The 27463-nt window shown below is 40.8% G+C and overlaps 1 protein-coding gene across 5 annotated transcripts in view; it reads left to right on the top strand.

The window, feature by feature from the left end:
- The window catches only part of ZNF521 (zinc finger protein 521), a 230679-nt gene that overhangs the window by 191373 nt on the left and 11843 nt on the right, over window positions 1-27463 (top strand). For all 5 annotated transcript variants that reach the window (XM_036406813.1, XM_036406814.1, XM_036406816.2 and 2 more), the window contains 2 exons: window positions 9615-9746; window positions 12423-12538. In XM_036406813.1, the coding sequence (XP_036262706.1) occupies window positions 9615-9746; window positions 12423-12538 (248 nt within the window). The remainder of the gene's footprint in view (window positions 1-9614; window positions 9747-12422; window positions 12539-27463) is intronic.

The raw sequence follows: 27463 nt of genomic DNA, 5'->3' as shown, positions 1-27463 counted from the left end.
GCAGGCAATTCTTTGTAGATAAACAGCATTTCAGCATTTAGAGGCTTTATCTTCCAGACATCTAATAGCTTCATGCCAAAAGAAAGAAGGCAACTCTGACCCTTCTTGTATACTCAGAACAAAAGAAATACCTGATGAGACTTGTGTACGAAACATAATTTCTACTTCTGGTCCACTGTAGTGTAGAATTAATATTGACACTTTGATTGTCTCCATGTGAGATGTTTTCTCAGTACCACTAAATTTAGAACAGCTTGTATCTAGCTTATGCAACATGAAATATTCTCCCCTACCTTAAAAATTCATCTTTTCTTTGTGCAAAGCTTAAAAGTAGATATACCTGTACTTTGACCAGTGTCTTCCAGAAGACCCAGATGAGTGGGCATTACTAGTAGGCATGTAGCAACAATTAACAGAGAAAGCTAGTTCTCCAACCAGAGAGCAAGAACAAGAAAACAAAACTGTAGCCTACAAAGTGAACAAAAATACTGAAATTGAATGCATTTTTTAAAAAATTGAATTAATAAAAAAGCAAAAAGTTTTTACTTGTTTTTACTGTGCTTAGTTCTTCTCAATACAAATATGACACTTTTATTATTTTTCCCCCTACAGTTTGATTAAATCATTAATATCTACTTAGCTCAGGCAACCTCTGAGCCATTCAAATTGCAATTTTACTTTACTAAAGAAGATTTGGTCCAAGAGTTTTTCCTGGAAATAGGCTCTTAGCTTACAGAAGAGAACAGAGAAAAACTCAATTCCAATAGTGCATTCATAATGGTGAACAGATGAAGCAGGGTCTGATTCTTCCACCATTAATTTAGTAAGAAAGTTTTCATTCTCTCTTTGGGATGCAGCTTTGGGGTATGGTTTCTTTTTCTGTAAAATTCAGATAATAATCTATATCTCACTGTATACTGAGAGGATGTGTTGCTGTTGAGGCGGTCACGACATAAAGCAGAGACTACAAGCAGTCTTAGTTGGCAACAACTTTATTATTGAACATGTCTGATTTTTATACACTTTCTAATTGTTTATGCTTTTTCTATCTTTACTATTGGCTACAATAAATTAACATAATACTATTAGTGAGAAGTTATATAACTTAACTAACTTTCTAAAAATGCTTCATCTAGCTGCAAAGTTCTTTTATTTTTCTTCTCTCAGTCTCTTTAGTTACAGCCTTAAAAAGAGCTCTTTATCAGCTTTTTCTTACTTCTCAGCTTCTTCTCGCTCTTTTAGCTAACAAGCTTGCTGTTAGCCCCTTCCACAAGGATGGAGGGCTTAACCTTGCACCTCAGCAGAATTTTGTCCCACAAAAAAGCCTAGGCAGAAGTCTAGAAGGATGAGAGAGGCCTGCTCTCCTCAGTTAGTTATGTCAGCATTTGGAGAATCAGTCACCAAGTTTTTAATCAGTGCTCATGCTATTTGAAAAGGCAAATATTGAGCTGGATCATCTGTCTACAAATAACTCATACCACTCAGCTTATTCCTACTGGTTTAAATTTCTTTTTATATCCCATAGCAAAATTGTTTCCAAAATAAGCTCCATCACATGGGATTTTATTGCAATGATGGAGTGTAACCTTGTAATGTGTGTAGCTATGTGATGCAACACAGACTTTTTTTCTGAACGAATTCTAATACCTTTTTCTGGTGCAGTTACAGACAGGGAGTAGCAAATTATGCATGTCCCATCAGCTGGTGAATAACACTTGCAGAATTCCTGAACTCTCTCCTGGTAGCCAGTTGTGCAGAAAATGTTGTTGTTTGATGGAGAGGGGACTTGCTGTATTTAAATTGTTCTTACTTGATCTGAATACATCACACTTACTAAGAAATAGACCCTGCCAGTTGCCCTTCTTTTATTTTCATCCAGCCTCACTGAAGCCAGACAATTTGTGGCTTTAATAGAACATACAAGGCACATGTGGTAAGAAGAGTTCACTTACAAGCAGCCAAAGTGAGTGCAACCAAGCAAAAAAGTGAACAGTTGGTGAAGTGAAATGCATCCCTTGCTTCAGACAAAAATACAGTGGAATGAAAGATGCAGTAGACTGGCTTTCCCTTAAGCAGATCTAATTTCAAAATCTGTCCCTGGAGAGATGAACTTTTGCTTTAATTGAGGAGGTGGATCCCAGCTCTTTGTCACTCCATCGATCAGCACCCTTTGCTGTAGCTTTAGCAGTGCACTGCAGAGGGCTGTAGGATTTATTTCCTGCTTGTTGAATAAAGCTCCTACCAAGCTGCTGGGAGTCAGCATGGCCTGGCCTCAGCAGCACAGTGCAGCTCCCATCCTCTTCCTGCTGCTGCAGGCCAGGACCTTCAAGGCAGTGTCATAGCCTCGTCCCTACCTTCCCCTTGAGAGGCTGCAGTTGTTGGTGACTCAAGAGTTTAGGATTGTTGCTAGGATCTTGTCTACCAGCTTTCCTTGGCATGAGCAGAGTCTCGCCTAAAAATCATTCTTAACTGAAAAAAAAAAAAGCAAGGGGAAAGACATTGCTTACATTGCTCGGGGTGCAACCAGATGTTTTGAGTTTCTTCAGCTAACATCATGATTTTGGTTAAAAGTGGTATTAAGGATAAACACAGACCAGCATGCAGGCATCTACATGAGCAGTAGTATGTGGCACAAGAGGGAAGGTGTGAAGGATAACTGTGCATAGAGGGTGAGTGAGGAGGGAGGGTATTTCCTTCCCCTGCCCTCCTGTTTCCTAACATGTGGTGACTTGCCCATCAGTCCAGGAGAAAGACAGGTGTACTTCTGTCTTTCCATCCAATCCTCCATCCTGTCTCATCAGGATTGAACCATTAGTTAGGACTTAAACAAAAACTGGTTTTGTATGGCAGGTTTTTCTCACAGCTGTAAATTCTAGCTGTATACTTCTTCCTGCTGCAAATGCCAGCTGTATGCTTTGCCTCTACTGTCTCTTCCTTTATCCCTATGTCCATGCTTTTCATGTCAGCTTCCAAAATTAACGCTGTGATGGATCATGTTTCTCATTTGAGGGGTTCTGATAATGTTTGAGGAATTGAAAATGGCAGAAGCATTAGTGTTGTCAGGGAAAAATTATGAATGGGGTGCTGGAGACTTCAGGTACTGTTCCATTTCAGCTTCCAGGCTTGGAAGAGCTGTTATTTGCTCTTTAGCATGTGAAGGTACATGTCATGCACATACTTGCCTCAGCAAACCCTAAGACCAAATCTTGAGTAGGAATGAGATTGTCTGAAGTGTCACAGGGAGGCTGGTGGTTGTGTAGGTGTGTGGCCAGTAGAATTTGAAAGATGCAGGTAGGCACAGCACTATAAGCTAGGAAGCATGGATGGCTGTACACTCTGGAAATTAAAGTGTTGTATGGTGTATTTTGTCCTTCCCCTGTTTTTGTGTGAGATGTTGTAGCTGAGGGGTTAGCTGTCATCCATGGCATTGCTTCCTTACTCCTCACATCTCTGGCTTATAAATGTGTGCTGCAGAATTAGCTCAGGGAAGAGTGAAAGCAATGTGAAGAAGGAGAAATTGGTTTAGGGGCATGGTTTGCTTGGTAAAAATATTACAAAGAAAACACATTGAATGTGGGAGCTGTGCATGTTTTAGGTCTAAAAAAAAATTACAGGGCCTGCAGGCCATTTCATTCCTCTGTTGTGTGTGGAGGGCAGATTTTACATGACTTCTTAGCAGATGATTTTGAGCATGGACCCGGCCTTGTGATTTACCAGGAGGACATCATGATCCTAGGACCTTTGCCTATAGATTTATTCAGAGTAGAAGGCACAGGGACCCTTCTGGACAATCTCAAGGATGAATAAGAGAAAGAGTTACTTATAAACTGTTACAAATTGGTTCTGGTAATGGCTGTAGTGTTGATCAGACAATATAAGAGGGCCCCCAGTGGTTACCGACTTAACAGCTGCATGTAAGTCAGCCAGTGAACATTTGCTTGTAGCTGCTCTAGTTTTGTTTTTATTGAAGAGCAAGAAGCATAAACACAAGTCTAGACACTGCTTAAAGGGTTCCACTTGTTTAAAGTGTGTACTGTCAGGGCCTTCCATGGAATGAACAAGTTGTGCCTTGAGTTGGTAACACAAACTGGGCCGGGTCATCCAGAGCGCTGGCTCTGGGGCAGGTGCAAGTGGGAGCATCCTGCCTGCTGTACAAGCAGCTCAGTAACTCTGCAGTACATGGGTAGCCAATACAAAGAGGATCCCCAAACATAAGTATATGCTCAGCACGAAGACTGATTATATTTGCTTTTATAGCTGGTTGTCAAGTTAGTTGCTGAGGTAATGGCTGCACCTCAATTAAAATCTACCTGCCTGCATTGAAACATTTAATATTTGTGTAAATATTAAACATTTATATGAATATTAAATGCATTTATTTGGAATTGATTCATGTTTACATTTTCCCACTATCTGAATAAAGATTACAAATGGAAAGCAATTTACTTATGCAGAAATTCTGCGTGCATCAAACTCATTTGACGTGAGCAGTGGGTAAACCATTCCCATCCATCTTGCGAGGTCTTAACCATGTCCAAGCTCATATCCCAGCCACATAAGGGCAACAGTAAGCACCAGTTCTGTGCTGTACAGTGGGTACTTTGTTCTTGCCTTCCTGATGGCGTTGTTGGGCCCATAATGTGAAGGACGTGCTGACTTGTTTTACGATGTACCACACCAGGGAATGCAGTGCATAGTTTTCTGTTAGATTTGGAAAAGTGCGGGCTTTATATTAAAGGTTCATTTCTTTTTCATCCTTCAGCTAACTCATTTGCACTGTAATGTACTTTCCTATTCCTCCTCCTGATACTTGCTGCTTTTATACCTATTTTGCAAGCCATATTTTTAGTCTAATCCATACAGCAGTTGTCTAAAATTCCATAGCATTGCTTATTTCTTACCTATAACTCTTAATAAAAAATAGGGCTGTGCCAACCTATTATATCCTTAATAGAATATTCTAATGGTTATTAAATCAATTGACTCTGAATCTCACTTTAATAAATGAGTCAGACAGTATTTTCCAATTACTGTCAGCCGCCACCTTTCCAAAGAGCAGATTATTTTGATTGAATTTTTTAAAGCTGCTCAGCACTTTTTTTTTAATTTTTTTTTTACTTTTTTTTTTCTGCCTGAGTAAGAGCAAAGAGCAGCAGCTCTGTTCTGCAGGGAAGGAGAGCCCTTTGGACTGTATCTGACACTCCATTCCATTTCAGATTTATCCCAAATGAAAACTGAAAATGTGACATTTCACTGGCCCTTTATTTATTAATGATATCATATTTTGCACTTCCATAGCACCCTATCAAATTGTTTGCTAAACATGGAGAGCTAGACAGGGGCCACTGCGTAAACAGAGCCTTTTGCATGCTCTTTCCACATCTGGCACCTTTGCAGGATTTGCCACATCCTGGGTCTTCTCATGCCAGTGGGAGATAAAAGGCTGGTTGTGCTTTTAAATTGTCTAGGGAAAGCGGAGAAAAGGGACAAAGCCTTGTTCCCCCATCCTTCCACAGTGCTGTGTGATCCAGGCAAGTTATGTGTCAAGAAATACAGTCTTAAACCCTTTCACAGGCAGATGGCAGTGATTCTGGGTCTTCTGAGTATGGTAGATAATCTTCGACTCTTCTCCAGCTCCACTATCTTGGTTGTATTAAAAAGTCTCAAGGGATAGTAATTAGGTCAGCCTTTTAAAGTAGAAATTAAAAATTAGCACCTCTTCCTTAAAGATGGGTAGTCTGAGAAACATAGGCCACACTGTCATGCCCAAGGTGATAAGAGCATGTCAGTGTTGGAGTTTGGAATGGAAGCCAGAGATCCTGACTCTTCTGCCAGTTCTGTACCCTTAGCTGTCTTCCTTAAATTTAAATCGTGGCTGGTCTCAGATTCTTGAATTCAAGGGCTGGAACCTTGCCCTTTATTTCAAGGATGCAACAAAGCTGGTGATGTGCACAAAATGGGTGAAAACAGTGGGACTTAGGAAAAATATTATTCTGTTAGTTATACAAATGTAGTCTTATTTTAAACATGATCTTTAGAACTTGGAAACTAAAAGCATTTCATTTTTAAGAGAAACTTAGATTCTGCACAAATTGATGTCTTTTGCCTGGGGAAGGTTTTTATCTGCCCCAGGCGAGTGGGTGAGGGGATTTTTCAAACCTTGTTTATAAGCCTTTAGGAAAATCACATTTGCAACATAGAATAATCAAAGTGATTTTGATATTTGAGACCAGGAAGTCACCTTGGATCTGAGTAATATGGGAAATACAATAAGAGTCACATTTAATGGGGTTCAGTTCTTCTTGAACAAGTACAATTCCTGTGTAATTAAAATTAGCTTTGCTTCAACATCAGGAGAGCATGCCTTTCTCACTCCTTTTTCTTCATCAACTAAGGTAATGGAAAGACCAAAAAAAAAAAGCCTTCTCTGTTTTCTGTAGCATCATATAAAAGTATTTCTTTTTCGGAAGTCTTTCTTCCTTGGAATGTTTGAAGAACTCCCTGTTCTGTGTTCCCATGCTCAAGAATGATTAGCATGGTTCATTTACACTTTGCCAACAGTCACTCTGTGATTTGAGAATTGCCATTGATTATTTTCACCTTGACTTCTGGAAGATCCTGAGATGGAGCTCTCTTTGTCCTAATTGCTTTGCCTGTGTGTATCAGCACAAACAGGTTGATGAAGAAACTTCACCTTACAGGCTTCCTATCTTGTAACTGCCCATTGAGGGGAACTTTCACCATCTCCAGAACTATCTGTTCAATACTGACCATGGCAAAGATATGCATATAGGAGAAATATTGTGTGTCAGTCTGCCTGTACAGTCCTCATAACTAATTAGCAAGTTCAGGAAAGAAGAGGCATTTATATAAGATTTGTTGAGCCCTCCTCCTCTTTTCAGTATGCTGTTCTGCAGTTTTGCCTGCAGCTGTGGGTTGCTGCCTGTTGGAAGCACACAGCTTACAACCTGCCTTGGAGGATGTGTCTGTGTCTCTTAGATCTACAGACTGGAGTGTGCCAGGTTCTTTTCCTTCATGCTCCCCTTGGTGGTGCTTGCATGGGCTGTACTTGTCCTCTCTCAGCAGTAGCAAAGGCAGAACACACTGGAAGGGTTTGTCAGTGATGGTAGAAAATGCCAAATCCCAGATAACTCTTGAAAATCCACTAAAATTTTCCCTGCTAATGAAGTAGTTAGCATATATTTTATAAATATTTTAATTTTTTTTTAATGAAGAGTTACAAAAGGTGTCACCTACAAGATGAGAAAGTGTCACCCACCCTTAACCTTCCCCTGGAAGTCTTTTGCAAAGGATTTTATCAGCTATCATACCTGACTACCAGCATATGTGGCTGGGTGGGATGTGTACCTCAGCAGCCTGTGCTCTGTCGCCACCATATTCCAGTCTCTCCAGAGAGGCCATGGTGTCAAAACAGCTGAGATTGACCTCAGCCTTTGCCTGAGTTTGTGTTGACAGCTGTCCTCAGTGGATCCAGCTATAAATTGGTGCCTGGTCAGACAGGCTGAGAGTCAAGTTCTTCTGTCTCATGTAGGCAACAGAGACAGGCACTTCAGCAGCAACAGTCTGTGGGCAGCAGATTGCCAGGACCACCAACATTTTTCAGCTGACACTCAGAGCAGGCCTTCCATTTCACACCCTCTAAAAGCTCTGCAGCATGCATGTGATGATGCAGAGCAACACGGCATCCCCAGGCAGGTGCAAAGGAGAGCCCTTTATTGCAAAAACCAGGCCTTTGTAAGCAGCTAGTCCATTACCATAGTATAGTTTTAAGGCACAACAAGCCCAAGTCAACCAACCACTGTACACCACGATGTGGACATGGGGCGGTCACGCAGCACGTCTCTCACCTCTCTCACGTCTCTCACGTCTCTCTACTCCTATTCCAACTGAGTCACTCTCCTAAAGTTCCCTTCCACTTAGCCTAAGTAGCAGGCCTGAGCCATGATTTTACAAGGCCCTTATTTTATAAGTTGTTACATATATGCAGCAGAGGCTGTCAGGAACATTGAACATTGCTTTCAGGAAGGATTGGGTAGAAAAGGAAAGAAAGTTTGCAGTTTGCTGTGTCTGCATGGGAGTGTGTAAACCTTTGTCTTTGTTGGGTTTCATCTGCCCCTTTTCATTGTGCAGAGCTCTGACACCTCATGGAAACCACACAATGGTAATTTTCAGTGGTTCCACCTGCAGAATGGCCACCATGGCCTGGCTTAGCTCACACTGTCTAATTCCCCTCCTTTGGCTAGAGATGCCATGACTTACGCAAAGGCTAAATTTAGCTTTTGGAGTAACAAGAAGTGAAAGCTGGGGGCTACCACTGACATTTTTTTACAATTCTCATAAGTCACTAAGGGTCATTTGAGGCAGGAATGTGTCCCCACTTAGCCACAGGAACACCACGTCATGCTCTCTTTACACCAGTGGAAAGGATTGTCGTGTGGGATGCAAAACATTGTCTGTGCACCCAATATCCTTCGTGAATGCCCATCACCAGGGTCACTCATGGTCGCTGCAGGCAGCGCTGTATCCGGCGGGAGGTTGGCAGCCTGGCATTTAGGTGTTCAACATGGACAGGGCGTTCTCCTGAATCGCTCCTTCCCAACTGAGAAATGGCAGGGAGCTGCCCCAGTCACCAAGCACTCCATTCCCGCTTGTTTTTTAATAATCAGATACAATATTTACCTGCGAGATCAATGCCACTCGTGTAGCACACCGGTGACATACAGAAGGACCTTTTCTAAGCGGCGCTGTGGGAATTGAGGCCTCTGCAGCAGGGCTGGAAGCCACTTCTTACCTAGCAACTGTTTCTAAGTAGGACAGCCGCTGACTGCCCTCATGGCAGAGTGGATGAATCCTGCAGCACCCTCAGGAAGGGAACCTGGTGCCAGGCACCAGCCGGCCTTGGAGGACAATGGGAGGAAGCAGAGGAACAAGCGGCGGGGAGCGGGAAGGGTTTTAAAGCCACAGGACGTGGACGGGAAAGCTGCGTCAGAAGGCGCGTGGGGACTTCTCTGGGCTGTTCGGAGGAGAAATGCAAATAAAGAGGGAAAAAATCCAGGACTGTCAGAAAGAGAGGTCTGAAATCCTGCAGCTTGCAAAAGTTTTCATGTATGCCCACAGGACTGGGAATGTGGTGTAGGAGTGGTGAGAGGGTATAACCTACCCACCCTTCTCACACCAGTTACAAGAAACTCCACCTCAGCCAGAGTGCCAAAAACAGCATTCACAGTTCTTACCCGTGGTAGACAGGATGATGTGTGATCAGCATTAAATTCCTCACGTGCTGTTTTGCAAATGTACTTGGTCGTGACTGGGTGGCTCTGCTAAGAAATGATGTTTCAGGTCATAGTCATCATTTCCTCCTGAAGGCTAATGCTCTGCATTCCTGCATAGTGCTAATTATAAGTGGAAAATCTGTGCTTTTAATGCCCAGTCAAGCTTTGGATATTCTGAAACATTCTGGGTAAGAGAACATTTCAGCAATCCAGTTTCCTAAGCTTAGGAAAACAAAAAGTTGCTCCAGTTCACAGATTGTGTTGACTTTCTCTTTGTAAGGGCTGTGGTGAATTTCAGTTTTCCTTTGATTTCTCCTACAGATGAAGGACTGAACCATGAATGCAAACTCTGCAATCAGACATTCGACTCTCCTGCCAAACTTCAGTGCCACCTGATAGAGCACAGCTTTGAAGGCATGGGGGGCACCTTCAAATGCCCGGTGTGCTTTACAGGTAGGAGCCCATCACTGCTTGTCCCAGTCATGCCCTTAGCTTGACCTTGCAGAACTCCCTGAAAAAAATGTGTTGTGTGCTGGCTTTAGGTCAGCTTTAGGAGGGAACATTACATTTTGCTCATTAATAATATTGATTAGAAATCGTTTAGAAAGCTGAGCTCCTTGGAAGGTCAGTCATCCATCTGTAAGAAGTGCATTTCAGGCTCTTCTATCGGAAGTTTGAGCTTTTTATAATTACAGAAGTGATAGTCTGTTATGTTCCACGATATCACTTCTATGTTTCAAACCTGCCAAGGTTAAAACTATCCATAAATTTCTGCTTTAAAGCTACAGATGCTTCATCTAAACCAATAAAACTCAGAGCAGAATTTGGCCCCAGTTTCCAGGCATTGCCTGTGCAGCAGCATTCTCCTCTGATGGGGTAAGAAAGCCCACATGCGTGTGTGTGTTGGCTTGTGGTGAGAAGAAACACCCTTGTAATGTGCTTTACAAAGCAAACCATGCTGTCTTGCCACAAGTCAAGTTCTGCTCTCCCCTGACACAAGTCCAAGTGTGGAATAATCCTCCCCGAGTCAGTGCTGTTATTCAGTAGTAAAACCCAAGTGAGAAAATAACTTGACCCAGTAGGGCTAAGCACTGCAGTGTTTGGGCCATAATGAAGAACAGAAAAATGCTGTTGTTGGAAATGAAAACACATTAAAAGGATGCCTACTGAGTTGTTGTGAGTTTTTTTAAGGCCTTCCTAATAGAACATTTCATAAAATGATAACCTAAAACATGAGTGTTACTATGTAGCTTGCATTCCCAATTTTGCTTTAAAAGATGAAAATCAAAGATAATCACAAACATGACAAAACACACTTTGGGTATTCACACATCAATGGCATGCTAATTCTGGAAGCCATTCAAGGTTTCTGTTTTCCATTAATGGAAGTGAGGGATTTTCATTGATAAGCAAATAGACCCTTTAATACCTTCATTTTACTCCTCTTTGTTTGGCAGCTCCACGCCCAGTGAAACCTAAGCGAGTGCTACCAAGGAAAATTAAATTTGAATTTTTCATCTTTCAGATACAGTGGCTGGTGATGATTATTACCTCTCTGTGTTCAGATTTCACACATTTCTGTGGGTTATAAAATTAAAAAAATACATAGTTCCTCTTCACTGCACAGCTTGTCGAGCATGTGTAGTACTACCAGAAACAGTTTGTCAGTAAAGTATCTGTCTTCAATAATTCTTTCAGTTAGGCATTCCTTCAAGTTTTTAGTTTTACTACTGATTCTACCATTTTTTTCCCTTGTTTTTGCTTACACATTATGGTGTGATCTTTCTTTAGTGTGATGTCATGAATCTTCCATTTCCAAGTTTAGGATGTTGTAAATGCAACATAAAAACTTGCATATGTAAAGAGTACCCACTGAGGGCTCTCCATGTGACCAAGATCCCTGATAAAACTAATCCTTCCATTTCTGAGCCAGTAGCCTTGTGAAATGTGTTAAGGAGTATGGAGATAAGTCGATTCCAATCTGTGCGAAATTCTTCTTGCTTTTTGCTGATGGGGTAAATAGACAGTGAGCATTAATCACAAACAATGATGCTTTATTAGCAATGTGCCATTAAATTACTTCAGCACATGTTGCTAGAATATTAACGAGAAGTAAAAATCACCAATATAAGTTTTATATGGAAAATGGAATCTGATCTTTTTTTTCCAGGGTAATGAGAAATGTGATTAAAATGTATGACTCAGAAGAACAATATTCTGATGTTTTTTGTTGCCTTGCAATTAGAATAATTTTAATGATTAGGAGTGGAGTCAAAGTCAAATGCCAGCATCTTTAATAAATCCTTTCCCTGCCTATACAGATTAATATTGTAGATGCAAACTTTTTTAGGTCACAGTGCACCAGGCATCCATCAGAAGTCAGTGCTGCCAACCCAAACACTGCCTCTGGCATATACAATTTAATTATTAATAGTATGTCTCCTAGGTAAACTGTTACACAGTCTTAGGGCCTTGTTTTGTAGTCATTAAAATTGAACATGTTTATATTATTGAAACCCTTGCATTCAGTGTGTAGGCAGAGTTGATCTTAAAGTATCCAAAGAGAATTTACCTGCAGTTCTGTTTCACATTTATAGACATTGCCCCAATATAGCTGTGGGATATAATTTTTAACATTAACACATTTAAATACAGAGCTGTTTGTTAGCTTTAACTTTAGGCACACAGAGTAAACAGGGGCTTGGCATCTGTGCTTTTCAAACCTGTTGGTTGCCAGGAAATAAGTTTTGTGTGTGTTCAGTCAAAGTGCAGTAAGCATGAAGAAATAATTCTGAACAGGAAATGGCATTTTCAGATACTCTATAAATGAAATCTTCATTGATTGTCCTGACAGGGTCTCTTTTTATTTTTCTTGGTCAGTTGTTGGGTTTTTTTCCTTACACCAGGAATCTTCTTTTCAATTCATTTGTTTTAGAAGAAGCCTCACACTTTGTAGATAAATGACATTCATTGATATGCATTATAGCAACAGTGTAAGGTGAAATCTGAATGCACTTGCCTAATTTTACATCCTGGAATTGTTCAATGCTATTGGGAGATTGTTTATAAAAGAACTCTTCACTTATGATATGAAATAATGAAAAGCTTGTTCTTTGTCTAATATTTCAGTGTTTGTCCAAGCAAACAAGTTGCAGCAGCATATTTTCTCAGCCCATGGACAAGAAGACAAGATCTATGACTGCACACAGTGTCCACAGAAGTTCTTCTTCCAAACAGAGCTGCAGGTACTACACTTGTTACCTGGGAGTTTTAAAGGCATTATGTATTTGATAGCTGAGTTCAAAGTTGTACTTGCCATGACCTCCTCTGATTCTTGCTTATCATCAGGATGGGAATTAGAGAAGGTCAAGAGAAATTGCAGGTGATTCAACCCATGCTGCTTCAAAAAGATGCTGGCAGAAAGCCACCTGGTACAGAGCTGAATTTCAGGATTCTTGCACTGTAGGTTCTTGAAGCTCAAGGTATTTTCTAGGAGAGAGAATTGGGCATCCAAGTTTTTCTGCTTGATAGCCATAAAACATTTAGTTAACCAGTGAAATGGAAAATAAAAGTATTCTTTTTTCTTTAAATGTGAAAGCTATGCACTGCAGTAGGAGTGTAGTGATGGCAGAGAGGGGAAGTAGAAAGAATTTCTCTTTTGATTTGGTGGGGAACAAAACTAGGGCCAAATGAATGTCTTTTTGTGGGCTGTTGTCAGATTTGTAATGATACTGTCTATTAATGGTAAACAAAAGGAGAGAGAAAGAAAGAGACAAAACAAGAGAGAGAGAAAGAGAGAAAGAAAGAAAGAGAGAAAGAGAGAGAGAAAGAAAGAGAGGAAGGAAGGAAGGAAGGAAGGAAGGAAGGAAGGAAGGAAGGAAGGAAGGAAGGAAGGAAGGAAGGAAGGAAGGAAGGAAGGAAGGAAGGAAGGAAGGAAGGAAGGAAGGAAGGAAGGAAGGAAGGAAGGAAGGAAGGAAGGAAGGAAGGAAGGAAGGAAGGAAGGAAGGAAGGAAGGAAGGAAGGAAGGAAGGAAGGAAGGAAGGAAGGAAGGAAGGAAGGAAGGAAGGAAGGAAGGAAGGAAGGAAGGAAGGAAGGAAGGAAGGAAGGAAGGAAGGAAGGAAGGAAGGAAGGAAGGAAGGAAGGAAGGAAGGAAGGAAGGAAGGAAGGAAGGAAGGAAGGAAGGAAGGAAGGAAGGAAGGAAGGAAGGAAGGAAGGAAGGAAGGAAGGAAGGAAGGAAGGAAGGAAGGAAGGAAGGAAGGAAGGAAGGAAGGAAGGAAGGAAGGAAGGAAGGAAGGAAGGAAGGAAGGAAGGAAGGAAGGAAGGAAGGAAGGAAGGAAGGAAGGAAGGAAGGAAGGAAGGAAGGAAGGAAGGAAGGAAGGAAGGAAGGAAGGAAGGAAGGAAGGAAGGAAGGAAGGAAGGAAGGAGGTGCAGGTATGCAAAAGACAGTTATGAAAAGAAAGAAACAAGAACACAAGATAAAAATTACTTTTAACAGTAGAATTTGGACTGGATTTTGAAAAGCAGAATAGATAACTGAATTATGAAGATGTAAAGCACACAGAGTGTAATTATGATTTGAACAATCACCTCCTAACAAGCCTATCCCATCTAAAATACACTTCCATTTCAAAATACATGGGTTCCCAAGCAACTGCCTTCTTTTATTTTGTTGTAATAAACAAATGACATGTTTTTCCACTCAAAATTTATTCCTGCCCAAGACTAAGAAAAAGATTTTGCTCTTTCCATCTAAGCCTCATTCACTGAAACTTCAACATAATTGAAGCACCTGGTTTTCTAGTGAAGGGCACAAAAGGGTGTCACTACAGAGAGAAACTCTGCTCTACATGGGCTAGATGACAGTGTGTTGGTAGTTCCATGCTGCAGAAGGCTCTTACTAGACCCCATCTCAGCATCCTTAGTGACAGCCTCCCTCTGTCTTATCTACACTTGCAATAAGGAAGAGGTATTAATTTACTTATATACTTAATTCATTAGGTTTAGTATTATTTTAATTAATTTGGATAGTCCTACCTCAGTGGAGAATGCATTATGTTTAAAAAAATACAATGCCATCATGCCATTTGGATTTATTTGTTGGGATCACTGTCTTTCTGCTCTTACTTGCAGTTACCTACCCAGGCTGCTGAAAGGGCAGCAAAGCACTCAGGCACAGCAGTAGGTACTGAGTTTTGGGATCTGCTTTTGCTGAAAATGCATTGATTTCCAGCCCACTCCCACTTAAAACCTATTCTAGGAGGCACGGCTTTGTTCAGGCTATCTACCACCTAAAGAAATGGAATTTTTGGCAACTGTACTCCAGGTTATGCTTCTCTGTCCTTTCACATTGCCTTGGTTTGTGTTGGGGCTTGCAGCATAGCTGTATGTTTATTCTATCAAGGGCTGTTCCTTACTTTTTAAATTAAATGTGCATCTGATGTTCTTCTCCCATGCACAGGCCATGAGGATCATGTCATATTAGAAGGAAGGGTCACTCCATGGTTGTAGGGAAGGCAGGGTGGAAACATGAACAAAGTAGAGCAGGACAGAATGCAGTAGCATAGAAGTCCTATCCACATGTATGGTTCAGCTGATAAAGGGAATTAATTCAAGCAAACAGAAAATATATGCATTATAATGGTGCTTAATTTGGTGTTTGGCCGACTGTGATTCTTCACTTAGCATTTTCTGGCTCCTGTTCAGAAAGAGTAACCTATAGGAACATAAGAATCCCCTCACACTATGTTCATGTCACCTTCTCAATACAAAAATCAAGTAAGACTCCCTTTAGAAGTTTCCATTATTTCACTCCAAGCTCTTGATAGGAATGCAACACAATCCCACAGGACCACATTCCGGTGAGAACAGAGAACAAATGACCAGTCCTGAAAATCAAACCTTCAATGTTTTGCTCAACCTTCAAGTTGAAATAATGAAATTTTACAGGAATTTGCTCTTTGTTTTAAGATCCTTTTGACACTTCCTTTGTGCTCCGTACACTGCTTTTAAATGCCTTTGTGCTCAATAGCTGCAGAACCAGCTTTAAACTTTTTTGGATACTACCTGCATATGGAGGAGCAAATGGAAACCTTCTGTAACAGTTAGAAGTTTATGCTTTAAGAGTGTTTCAAGTTGTGAATTTTTGTACTTACATGTTTAAAAGGCTATATGTTGTATTTATACTTCTGAAATTGAGTTGAAAAAGTGTGTCCCTAAAAGTGTTTATTCTTTAAAATAGAAAGCTTTTAATAACACATGCTTAACACAATAAGGGCTTTTATAAAATAAGCTTCTACAAATTAGGAAGCTGAAAGATAGATGCATTTATAGGGTGCCTAGATTTCCCCCAAAAGATTAAAATCTTCTAATTGAACACCTGAACCATTTAGTTGTCTACAGAGCATGGATATATCTAAAACAGTGTTGTCCATTCATTATCCAGGAATGACAAGGAAGTAAAGAAACTTATCACTAGTTTATTATTGAATTTTCATTAAATTATGAGAAAGGAATTTGTACCTATTAAGACTTATTTTTCCTGCCCACATGCTCTTTCCAGTGCCTGCTCCTTTTTGCCTTAATCTTATTGGACATAGGCTTAGATGTTTGCTCTGGTGTTTGTGCCTCTCTTGTCTCTGATAAGGAGTAACAATTTCTTTCCTATTTCCAGTGCTAGTATTAATTCCACAGAATCAGAATGATTTGGGTTGGAAGGGACATTAAAGATCATCTGGTTCCAACCCCCTGCCATGGGCAGGGATGGCTTCCACAAGACCAGGTTGCTCAAAGCCCCATCCAACCTGGCTAGGAACACAACATATTGTGGTGCTTGTGGGGAGGAATGAGGTACCCTTTTGGGGTGTTAACCAAAGTGAATGAATCAATTCACTTTAGTTTTATGCAGATGTTGTTGGATCAGAGAGGTACTGATATCCAATAGAATTGATGAATAATTGTACTTTTTTTTTGTGTATTATCAGTGCTGATAGTTAGTTTTCAATACAATGCTAGCCAAGATTACATGATCTCAGCACCATTTTGCCCAGAACAAAAATGATATCTCTTTTTGGTAAATTAGGACATTTCCTTAACTTCTTGTGACTAATAATTAGTTGCCCCTGGGGTAGTTAAGTGTCCCCACTTTAGAAACATGAAAACTAGGGCAAGAAATAATTGGATCAGCAGTTGCTTCTCATCCTGTTCAAAAGGGACCTGGCCTCAGTGATTCACGCCCTTGCTGCTTCCCATCTGGACTCCATCAGCACAGAATACCTGGGCATGGAGCCATCAGCCTGTAGGACGTTCCAGCTAATACAGAGAGCTGCAGCACTGGCCCTCAGTAGCAAAGGAGACCAGGAGCATATTCAATCAGCTCTCTTGCTGTCTATACTGCCTTCCTACATGTTTGTCCAGTTGTGTTCTAAGACTCAGTCCTTAATTTTCTTGGTGGACTGAGTCAAGCGCATCTCAGACATGACCTGAGAAGTTCTTCCCATTTGGAAACAATGTGGTAGTTGACAAAGTTCTGCTTTGTGAGCGTTTCTACCAAAGAGCTGGAGATTTTTCCTCAGAAGCTAGAACTTCCTCACAGGCTGGCCTGTGAAAGCATGGAACAGACTTCCACAGCAGTTAAGTATTATGACAGATGTCCTCAACTTAGGCTTCTGAGAGCAGGATGCACCTACATGTGCCAAAGGCTCCCTTCTCTCATACAAACATATACCTGTATGTAGATTTCTAAACCTTCCCCAAAATCCCAAACCACAGCAACAGAGCTCTCCTAAAACAAAAAATACAGCTCCTTCCCCAGGGAAAGGATGAAAGAAAGAATGAAACACTCATAGCAGATGTTACTCATGTCGCTTCAAACAGCAGGAGAACATTCTTAGTTCCCAGTACAAGCTGCTGAAACAAGGCAGGACAGGGGCAGTATAGAAGAATCTATGGAAGTTTTATGTACATTAATGTGACTCCTTCTCTGGATTTCCAGTTTTACCATTTTCTTGTTCCAAGTTAGCACTATTGAAACTAATCTTCTAGTTTCTTCCTCACTTCTTTAAGGGTTAAACTTTCCAAAGATCTCAGCATTGAAAAATGCTCCCAAAAACTCAACATTTTAAAACAGCCTTTAAAATACCCTTGACCTGAGCTGGAGCAGAACTAAGCAAGCTCTAGGCTATTTCAAGAACTAAAGGCTTGACTGAGACCTTTATTGGAGACAGTGGCAGAGCTGGGATTCAAGCACTATGTTCTCTCATTTGGGGGTCAGCTAGAGAAAACTGCTAATTAACCTGGGCTGGGGTTGTCTCCTTGTGGCAGAGGCCTTCTGGGGCCAGCTGGGAAAGAGGTTGGTGTAGGAATAGCATCAGCCATAGCAGCAGTGGCACAGCTACCTCCATCTAGGATTGTTTTGCCAAAGCCCCCACAGTAGTTGAGTCTGTGTACCATGTAGGTCCCAACAGCAGGGGAGACGGTGAATAATTTATGCTCTTTACACAAAAACAGGCACAAAACTTCTAAATCTGCAGGATGTTTTCTTCACACAGAAAAGGCCTCAAAACATTTTTTTAAGAGAAATTGGAGATTAGTTTTGGCATTTCTAGGTCCCCAAGCTCTTAGGGTGAGGAGTGGAACACAGATGCTGGCTTTCTAGGCCCCAAAGGCCAGGAGCCAGCAGGGAATAACTTTGTCAGCTCCTCTTAAAAAGAAGCCTACCTGGAATCCAATTAACAGTCAAAGCTTTAGGCCAGCATTTTCAAACTCAGTGGCCTATTTCTGAGAGGGTGCTGAGCACCTCCAGGTGCAGATAAGGCCAGGGCAAGATGCTGGTGCTGAGTACATCAGGAAATCAGGTCAAAAATGCCTGAAGTTAGGAACCTTGATAAAAGCATAGGTGCTGAGCAGCCACAGCCTCGTTTAAAGTTTCAACAAAACACTTTTGATGCCTAAATACAGGCATCACATTCATTAATGTTGGCCCTAGTCCTTAGCAGGCAGTCAGGTTGCTGTTCTCAGAGCAAATGCCGAGGAGTCAGAAGAGCTGGATTTATTTGTAAGGTCAGGTGCTAAGTTGCTCCACATAACCATGCATGCTCTCCATCTTGTGAGTGAGGATGATGATGATAATAATACATGTTCCAGAGATACTAGCTTTGTAATTAATGTTTGTGTTTTAGGGGACTAGGTTGAGCTGCATGCATTGCAAGTTTGCTTTTTTTCCTGGGCCCTTACTGTGCATTCTGTTTCAGACAGATATGTGGGCATCAGTATGTGCACATCTTTCCATGTCTTTCAAGATTTAAAAAATTCAGACTTGTGTTCCTGAGATTTGAGACTTTTTCCCCCTAGAAGGGAGAATTATTTTCTTTGCAAATTTTCTCAAAAAGGCAATCAAGAGAAGCACAGTGGAGGCACTCATGCATTAGCTCTTTAAGGACATACCTTCTAAGTGTTTCCCCTGCAAGTCTTTTGCTTCAATGTCAAACAAAGTTTAAATACAAAAAGAAATTCTTTGAATTCCCTTCCAGTGCCCCTTCCCTCCTGGGGACTGAGGGGTGTTATGGCCACATTAGGTTTTCATGCAGTAATTCTTTTCTAAATAAGAAATTTCCAGGTTTGGAGCTTGTGAGTTCACCCGCCTTTGATTGGCCTATTCAAATGTAAACATTCCCTGTGGGTACTTCATTAGTTCATGAATATTTATAGCACATTGCAAAGCCCACCAAGCCCAAAGAGCCAGAATTTTTCAGGGACCATTTTGATTTCACTAAATAGTGCTTGTCAAAGATGAGCTTAATATTAATGTGTCTTATTTGTCTTCACATACTTCGTATATGAGTAACTCTGTATATCACAGTCAGCCTGTGAAATTTTCTATAGTCTTTCCTGTAAATAAGGAGGAAACAATGTGTTCACAACATCCCTTATACATTCCCTGTAAGAACATTCCTTAAATTTCTGGAGCAATTGAATCACAATTATGGGTTTGTTTTTTCAGATGCTTGAGTAATATTATTGATGAAAATACAGAATTAATTGGGAAATTACAGCACCTAAGTGATGGATATTACATTTAAATTCACATTTTAATCTTGAAAAGAAATTCAGACTTAAAGAAAAATAAAATGGCAAAGAACTGAAAACTAAATATACTGTCCTAGGTGACACTCATAAAGTACCTATTCAAAAATAAGCTAAAATTTATATTCCTTCTCTTTCTAGGGAACAGAGTCATACCCAAAAGCATGTGTGCTTGAATATATGTCCCTGTTTTGCCTACTTCTTCCTCTTTATATGCTCGTATGGCAGGATTCTTTCTGTAAAATATAAGTACCTATTAAAAAAAAAAAATAACCCATGCATCTGTTCTCCAAATTGACTCATGTGGTCTATATTAAATAGATTCTGCAGAATCAGGTAATATAGTACAGTTTGTAATCCTTATGACTGAAAATCCTTATGACATACAAAAATGTTGAATGAAATTTGTGGTTTCCAGTCTGAAAGCAGCAAATGTTGTCTCTGAAACGTATCAGTGATGTTACATGTCAACATTAAAATCATAATTTCTGAGGTTTTTTAGCAAATAGAACAGTGAAGTGTGCAAGATTTCAGCCTAAAGAAGCAAATCAAAAGTTGCTGCAGAAAGAAAAAGGCACAGAAATGCAGAAGAAGAGGGGAACAAAAAGCAGAGGAGTAGAAGAGAAGCAGAGAGGAGATTATGGGACAAAGAAAGAAACAAGATAGAAATAATAGTGCTTGGGAAAGCAAACATTTTTTCTTCTGAGTGATGCTGGTAATAATGATAAGGCACTAGTAAAAATAAATCATGGTAATAATAAGGGGAAGTTCAGTTATTACATAAAGGCCAGCTTCTACCCTCAGTCCTTACAGAAACCTCAGCGAACATCAGAGAGTCTTGTCATAGACTGAGGGCAGGGAAAGCAGTAAATGTATTCCCTGACCCACAGATAATCATTAGAAATGGAATTCTGCCCTTTGCAGAAAATGAGGTTTTATCATCTGTGCCCTGAATGTTTCAGCCTACACCTTGCCATTAGTCTGATCAGTTGGCACATACACCTGGAGTAAGCAGAAGAAATAAGCACTCTGTTTGCATGTGAATAATTTCCCTGGTAGATCAGTTCAGTTTGTTAATTGTCCATCCATTAATTTCTTGCTAATGTAGTTGATATCGATGACTGATTTTCTGTGCTAAACAGGAAGCACCACTTCTTCATTCTAGGACACATTCCTTCCTACAACTGCCCTGCTGTTAGCTACCAGTAGCTGCCATTATATTATCTTTCATCTGGCCCAGAGCTGACAACAGATGGCCATCTCCGGGACTGCCATCAGTGTGACTTTATGAAGCATCCAGCTATGGTGTATTGAGGAGCTTCATGGCCAGTTCTGCAAATCTGATTTCCCTTCCCCCTACCCTGCTGCTGGCCCCCCTCACTCCATCTCCATGAATAAGCTCCTTATTCCTGGCTCCACTCTCCACTGGTCCTGTCATTTCCCAACGAGTGGTGGCACACGGTTATCACTGGACGTTTGCAGCTCGAGGTCTGCCCCCACTTCCCTCTGCAGCGCTGGCACAAGGTTGTTGTTGCTCCCAGCATCCCCATTCCTCCATGTTTTTGGAGTACCAAAGCATAGGCACAGGGGTTTGGTAGAGGCAAAACTGCTACCTCTTAAGATCTGTAGTTCAAATCCTACCCTCTTCCACCGCAGAGCACCTCCTCAAGCTTCAGGGTTTTGTTTTTGTTTTTTTTTAAGTTCTACAAGACATGCTGCCAAACCAGCATTGAGTATATTAAGTGTGAAAGAAGATAAAATATCGATTAGAGACCTGAAGTGGAGAAAAGTGTAAAATTCACTGGCATCCTGATTCCATTGACATGTTAGATCACTTGGAAAAGCTCTTTCAACTGTGTGGCTGCTGTGCATTTTGGAGAAAGATATATTGTTTGCTCTTGACAGAGTTTTCTAAAGCAAGGTACCTCCAGAGCTAACCCGAATTTTACAAGAAATTCACATTTGTGTCCTTTATTGTGATATTTGCAGCAAGTGAAAGTCTCTGCCCTCAAGCTATAAAGGAGTAAGGCTCCATTGTTGGAGAGAGAGCAGCCGCCTGTGAAAGGCTGAGATGTGGTAGGCAAGATGAATACTGCTTAAAAGCAATGCTTGCCATGCTGTCATTTAGAACAGGAACACTGAGGATTTAAACAAAAGTGAAAGGCACGGTAAATGAATCCTTTTAAACTGGTCAAATTTTCAGCTGCCAAAAATAACAAGTTTTCTCCATTGATAGGTTCATTGAGTAGGAGGAAAGTTGGGAGGGGATGAATTCCCCTAGGGAGGAGGTGCAGATAGTTTGGGAAAACAAGGTGTGGTCAGTGATTCATAAAGAGACACTCCAGTAAATAGCAAACTTGACTCAAAAGTAGTGCTTTTTCTTTTTTTTTTTTTTTTTCTGCCTTTTGCGCTTTTTTTCTCTTTGCTTTGCTTTTGCCTTTTATTTTTTTTGCTGTCAGGGGCAGGGTAAGAGCATCATTGGGCCACTTCATTCTAAGCATGAGTGAAAAAGACTCTGGTGCAGAGTGGCTACACAACTGGAAGTGTAGGTTGCAAAAAATGTGTATGTCCCCCACCCAGAAGGAGCAGCTTTTAGGTTTAGCATTTCTACCTGTTATTGGAGTTGGTATTGCCATGCTTTGATCAATCCAAGGCATAAACATTTTGGATGAGAAAAGAGTGGAATTTTGCATGCTCTTGTGATTTTTTTGTTTTTTAAGTTGAGCTTCTTCTCTGTTCAAAGCTGAAATTAAGTGCTCTCCACCCTGTTAACAAAGGAAGAGAGAAAGAGATGATTCAGTTCTCATGAACCAATACTGCTGAGTTGCACACATTTCTACGTGCAGCTTTAGTTGTTTTTCTGTGTTGTTATAGCCTCGTTTTGCAGGAGAATCGCTAGGCACAGTCACGGATCATGGGTGTGTAAGTTTGCTCGGGGATACGCTGTGTCAGTGAATACTCTGCCTCCCCCCACACTTCCTGTGTGTAGATGTGTGCTGTATAAGATAAAGAACCTGTGATATTGTTAAATATTAGTGGTGCATTTTGCTTGGCTTCGCATTTGTAAAGGTGAAAGGTGATTGTGCAGGAAAATGGAACAGTATATTTGCTGTGAGACAGGCACTAAGAACTCACTCCCATGCTCAGTTATAATTCATGACTGTACTGGTGGGAAGCCCTTATCCCTCTGTGGAGTTAATGCATCTCTACTGTAACCTGCTGAGAGCACCCTGTGTCCCCTCCCACCATCTGTGCATTCACTGGCGTGCTTTTTCTCTCCCCCTTTACTGTGAGATCTCTTGGTGTTAAAACTGTCACACTGCTAGTGCCTGGTAAAGGTGGCTTTATGATGTGTATTAATGCTGAATTGTCATTTAAGGGTAAGAAGGCAGGTAAAGGATATGTTACCATTTGTTTTAAGCCCTTGTTAGAAAATGCTGGGGAGCAAATAGACAGAAAGGTAGATTTTTCACTTCAAACAACAAACAGCTTTGAACAGTACAGAGAAATTGTCACAGCTCAGGGTAAGAGCTGTTGATGGCAAATGCGTATTTCTTCCCAATCTAAGCATATTTAACTGTTTCTTGGTACGGTGGATCTCTGTCTCTCCATGTCAAGATCTAAACCAACCACATTGTAAATTGAATAATATGTTATTTACCCATCAGCTGAATTTTATTTTCTCGAAATTGATCTACTCTTTTAGCTGTAAAGCCCTCTTGCAGGCTGCCACAGTTGCTTCTTTGCTACCTGAGACTTGAAATTCATGTGACCAAGTGCTGTAAGCTAGTACAGTCTTAACTAAACAGGTAGTGTATGAAGATTTTTTATTATTATTATTGCTGTAAGGCACTGTCAGAAGACTGGTGAGGCTGTCTAGCTTCGAAAGAATTGCACTCAGCTCACAGAGATTTAGATGATGCTTTATCAACCTGGCACTTTACCACAACATTAAACTTAGAATATGGTTAAAAGACCATGTACTTGACTGTCACAGCAATATTAATTTGCAGTGTTTCACTGGATGTAATCTCATGTAGTCTGTTGTTTGTATTCCTTTAAAACTTATAAATCAAATCCAGACCTGGAATACCAGTGTATGAACTTAACAGATGTGCTGCCATAAGGGACCTGCTAGGTTATAAACTGCAGAAATGATCTTTTTCTTTTTCAGATTTCTGGCTTATTCCAGGGAGATTTAGTAACCACAGAGGTAAGGTGGAAGGTCATGCGCTAGGACGGTAGCACCCACCCGGCGCTTGACGTTGGGTGTAATTGTCAGGAAATCCACCTCTAATCATTTTATTATTCAGTTGTAGCATCCAGCAAAGCTCCTGAGCAAAAGTAGGGCAAGAATGACTTCAGTAGCTCTGTGTCCAGGTTTTCTTAGGTGAAAGATCACTTTGAGATGACACAGCTGAGTAGTCAGGCTGAAATCCTAGTTGGTATTTTATTAATTTTGCACCAAGATAAATCTTGAAATTCTGACAAACTCCATGACAGGTGAAATTCCTTCTTGCAGAATCTGCTCAGCAAGAGGCTGCTCATTTCGTTCTGTTCAGAGGCAGGCAACAGGAGGGCAGCTTTATAATCAGCCCTCAAAGGAGCCCTGGCCGCCCCAGAGCCTTGGACTGATTGAATAACTCCTGGGCCTCTTCCCCTAGGCCTCCATCAGCAGGGGTCCTGTGGAAAGCAATCTCCCGCAGACTGGCACTGAAGTGAGCTTTAAACTACTATTTTCTGCTCTCCAGAGGAGCCTGGAGTACTAAAAGATAGATGGACTGCAGATATTTTATGAGAAACTGTCAGAAGAAGAGCAGAGTAAATGTTTTTTTCCCTCCTTCGAGTCACACGCTGCATCACTGTAGAATTTTTCCCAGAATCTTTTACACTGAAAGTTTGAAATTAATTGGTCGCTAACCTTAATTCCCCCCCTCCCTCTTATTTTTCTTTTTTTCCCTTCCCTCTTTTTTTTCTTCTCTTTTTTTTCCCCCTTAAATATTCACTCAGAGGCCCTTTGCTTAACCACAGTTGCAGAAAATCAGTACCATTTGCACTGAAATATTTATAATGACAGAATGAAAAATTGGATTCATTTTCTGGCCTGTAGCCGAACAGTCTGCAACTTTGCACAGCATTGTTTAGCATCTCTCATTCCTTCCTTTCATTGGGGTCCTTTTCAAACACACACACACACACACACACAAACACACGCACACACACACGCGCGCGCGCGTGCTGCCCATGCTTCTGAGGAATGTTTAGCAAAACACAGAGCCATTTTTAATCTCAGCCTTGAGAAAACAACTTGTCTCTAACCTTGCCACCATCTGGGGTGGGGGGGTGAAGCAAAGGAGGAGGTCCCTGGGAAGCATGTAGAATTCCTCTTCCAGGAGAGGTTATGGAGAGTGACATGCAGTAATCTGTACTCTACATTGAAGCAGTGTATGGCTAGCATTCTGCAACTTGCTTTGGTGTGTTTCAGGTTAGGCAGGGTGGACTCAGTATCAGGCTGGATACCAGGATCTTTCCAGAAAACCCTGTTCTGCCACCAATTCCCTCTGTGGCCTTGAGAAACTCCATTGCCCACAAAAGGAAGAGGTTGTCAAAAGCTCCCTTTTGTGCCTGAACAGAGACTGTAAAAATGCCCTGTGCTTCTTTGCACCTCCAGAAAACAGAAGATGCTGGAACTGTACATATTTACTTCCCTTGAAGCAATGGTGTGAAGGTGAAGTGGTTGATGTTTGCAAAGAGCTTTGAAAATGAAAGTGCAGATCCTCAGGCTCCAATTTGCATCCCCTGCCAGTATAAAAGGTACCTTAGTCAGACAGCCAAGGATTCCCTCAGTACACAGCAAATCCTGTTTATTTTGCAAGCTGGTTCTGTATCACTCCCTTTTGGTCCTCACAGGCATGTCTCAGACTCCAATGAATTCCAGGGATTTTTAATTGGTATAACAATCCCATGGGGCTATTATGAGCTGGCATAAGTTTGGGCAGTGTTAGGAATGCTTTAGCATGCACTGAGGACTATGGTAGCCCATGATTTGAATGGTTAGGCCACATGGATTTACAATAATATACAGTGAACATGGAGGAATTAATCTGAAAATGCACACAATTTAGCAGAGAATTGTAAGTCTCTACAGATGTCAGACTCTTGTGCAGAACTTAATAGGGAAATATATCTGTGAAAAGAGGTATTTCAAAAACCCGTAGAAATTACTCTCCGGTGAGTTTGTTGATTGCCTTGACAATGCAGTTGTTTCTGGAAAAACAAGACCTGTGGCCAAAATCTCAATTTCTAACACCTAAAAAGAGACTTCTTCAGATAATACTGGGTCCCCCAAGGAAGTGGGTTGGATGCAGGGGTGGATTCTGCAAGGTGCTGAGAATCTCCTGAAAATGCAGGTGACAGAAATTACCTGTCAAGGTCCAAAAATGTCACCTTGCTAACATCACCCATATCAGATTTATGACATAGCTCTATTGCTGACAGCAGGTATCTGTGTATACTACTAAATTCTGATCTTTCAATCCTACATCACTCATCTAGGCACAAACTTTTTATTTCTTTGCTTTCTTCTGTAAAAGCTTCTTGATGGTGGCTCCCCCTTGAAGCTCTCAGGAACAGAGGCTGAGCAGGTGTGCCTAGAAGCAGGAATGGGTGGACATCTGCTGCAGGCACCAGTACAGCTCAGCTAAGGCGGCACAGCATTCCGTGGTTTGTGAGCAACACACAATTCTCATCATTCAAAGTTTCTTAGGAACTTGCAGATTTGTCTTCTTTTACCATGTTTCCCAAGATACTTTGACAGGTCAGCCTGAAGTGATGAGCGTTCTGACACAAACTGCGTTGTGTCTTAGAAATTTTGCCTGCAGTTGTTTTACTTTAGTATCGCTTTGATTTGAAAAGGAACTTTGTACAAAGTGATGTGTTTTCAGGATATAACAAAAAAAAAAAATCCAATATGCGTGTATTACAGACATTTCTGTAATTTCTTGTTTAGCCCTTATTCTTGCTTTCCGATTTTCTTTTTCTTCATGTATATAAATGGAGAACAGTATAATTTTTGTAATTTTTATCAGTTACTGAGAATCAAAACTAATAGAGATGAGAAAGAATGTGAGCTTTAAATGCAAACATTAAATATGTTTTTAAACTGACAATTTGAAAGCAAATTGCCCTGACTATCACAGTATAAGGAGGTCACAGACCCAGAGTAGGCTCTTTCAAATCCAGAAGTATTTCTCTGTTTGAGCTCAACAGGACACAAATATACAGGTGTGTAGTATTCCTTAGGATGCTAAAAAGATTTGTGGGGACGATAGACTACAGACCACAGTGAAATGGCAGTACAGATGGAATGGTGCAGAATTGTTACTGAACAACAGGGGCTGTAAGAGTAGCCAACAAACAAATGTTTTATCTCACTGTTGAAGAGAGTACCTTTCTAAGAAAGCTGTTTTCTCTGCGGGCCTGAACTGCTGTGTGGGTTTTTGTTTGGAGTGCCAGTCTGTTTACTAAAGTTATTAGTTTATAAATTTTTGCCACAGTAAAGTAACCGTGAGAGCTTTAAATTAGAATAAGTGCCACTTCTGTGTGGCAGGTTCCTTTGAGGGCTTATTAGAAAGCAGGCCTCCTGTTGCCTGCCCCTTTATGCATGGCACTATTGCTGTGGGTACTTGTTTATAGCTAACTTTTGAATTTATATAAGTGTACACTGTGGTATGATGAATTGCCCTCCAATTGCAAAGATTTTGCTTTTTTATTTTTTCTGGGTTCAAGCTAATACTTTAAAGGGTTATTTTTATTAGGTGGGTTTTATTTTGATGAATTAAAATTAACTTGGAGTAGGAAATTACATAAGATCGTGAGGGTTATAGATTTGCCTCACCATAGCTACAGCACATCTTTTTGTAAAGGAATTAAAGTTCTCTGTTTCAGATACCTTGGCACTAAATGTAGACAGCAAATGAGTGTTGTCTCCAATTATTTTCCTCGTAAATGTGATTCTTTTCACTCAATCCAAAGATTGCCACACTAAAACCAGTCCTAATGGGCGATGAGGGGTGAAAGCAGCAGCTGCA

This window comes from Molothrus ater, chromosome 1 (assembly GCF_012460135.2).
Source record: "Molothrus ater isolate BHLD 08-10-18 breed brown headed cowbird chromosome 1, BPBGC_Mater_1.1, whole genome shotgun sequence".
NCBI lineage: Eukaryota > Metazoa > Chordata > Aves > Passeriformes > Icteridae > Molothrus > Molothrus ater.
The sequence above is the reverse complement of the archived record's forward strand: the minus strand, read 5'-3'. Positions and strand labels throughout refer to the sequence as shown.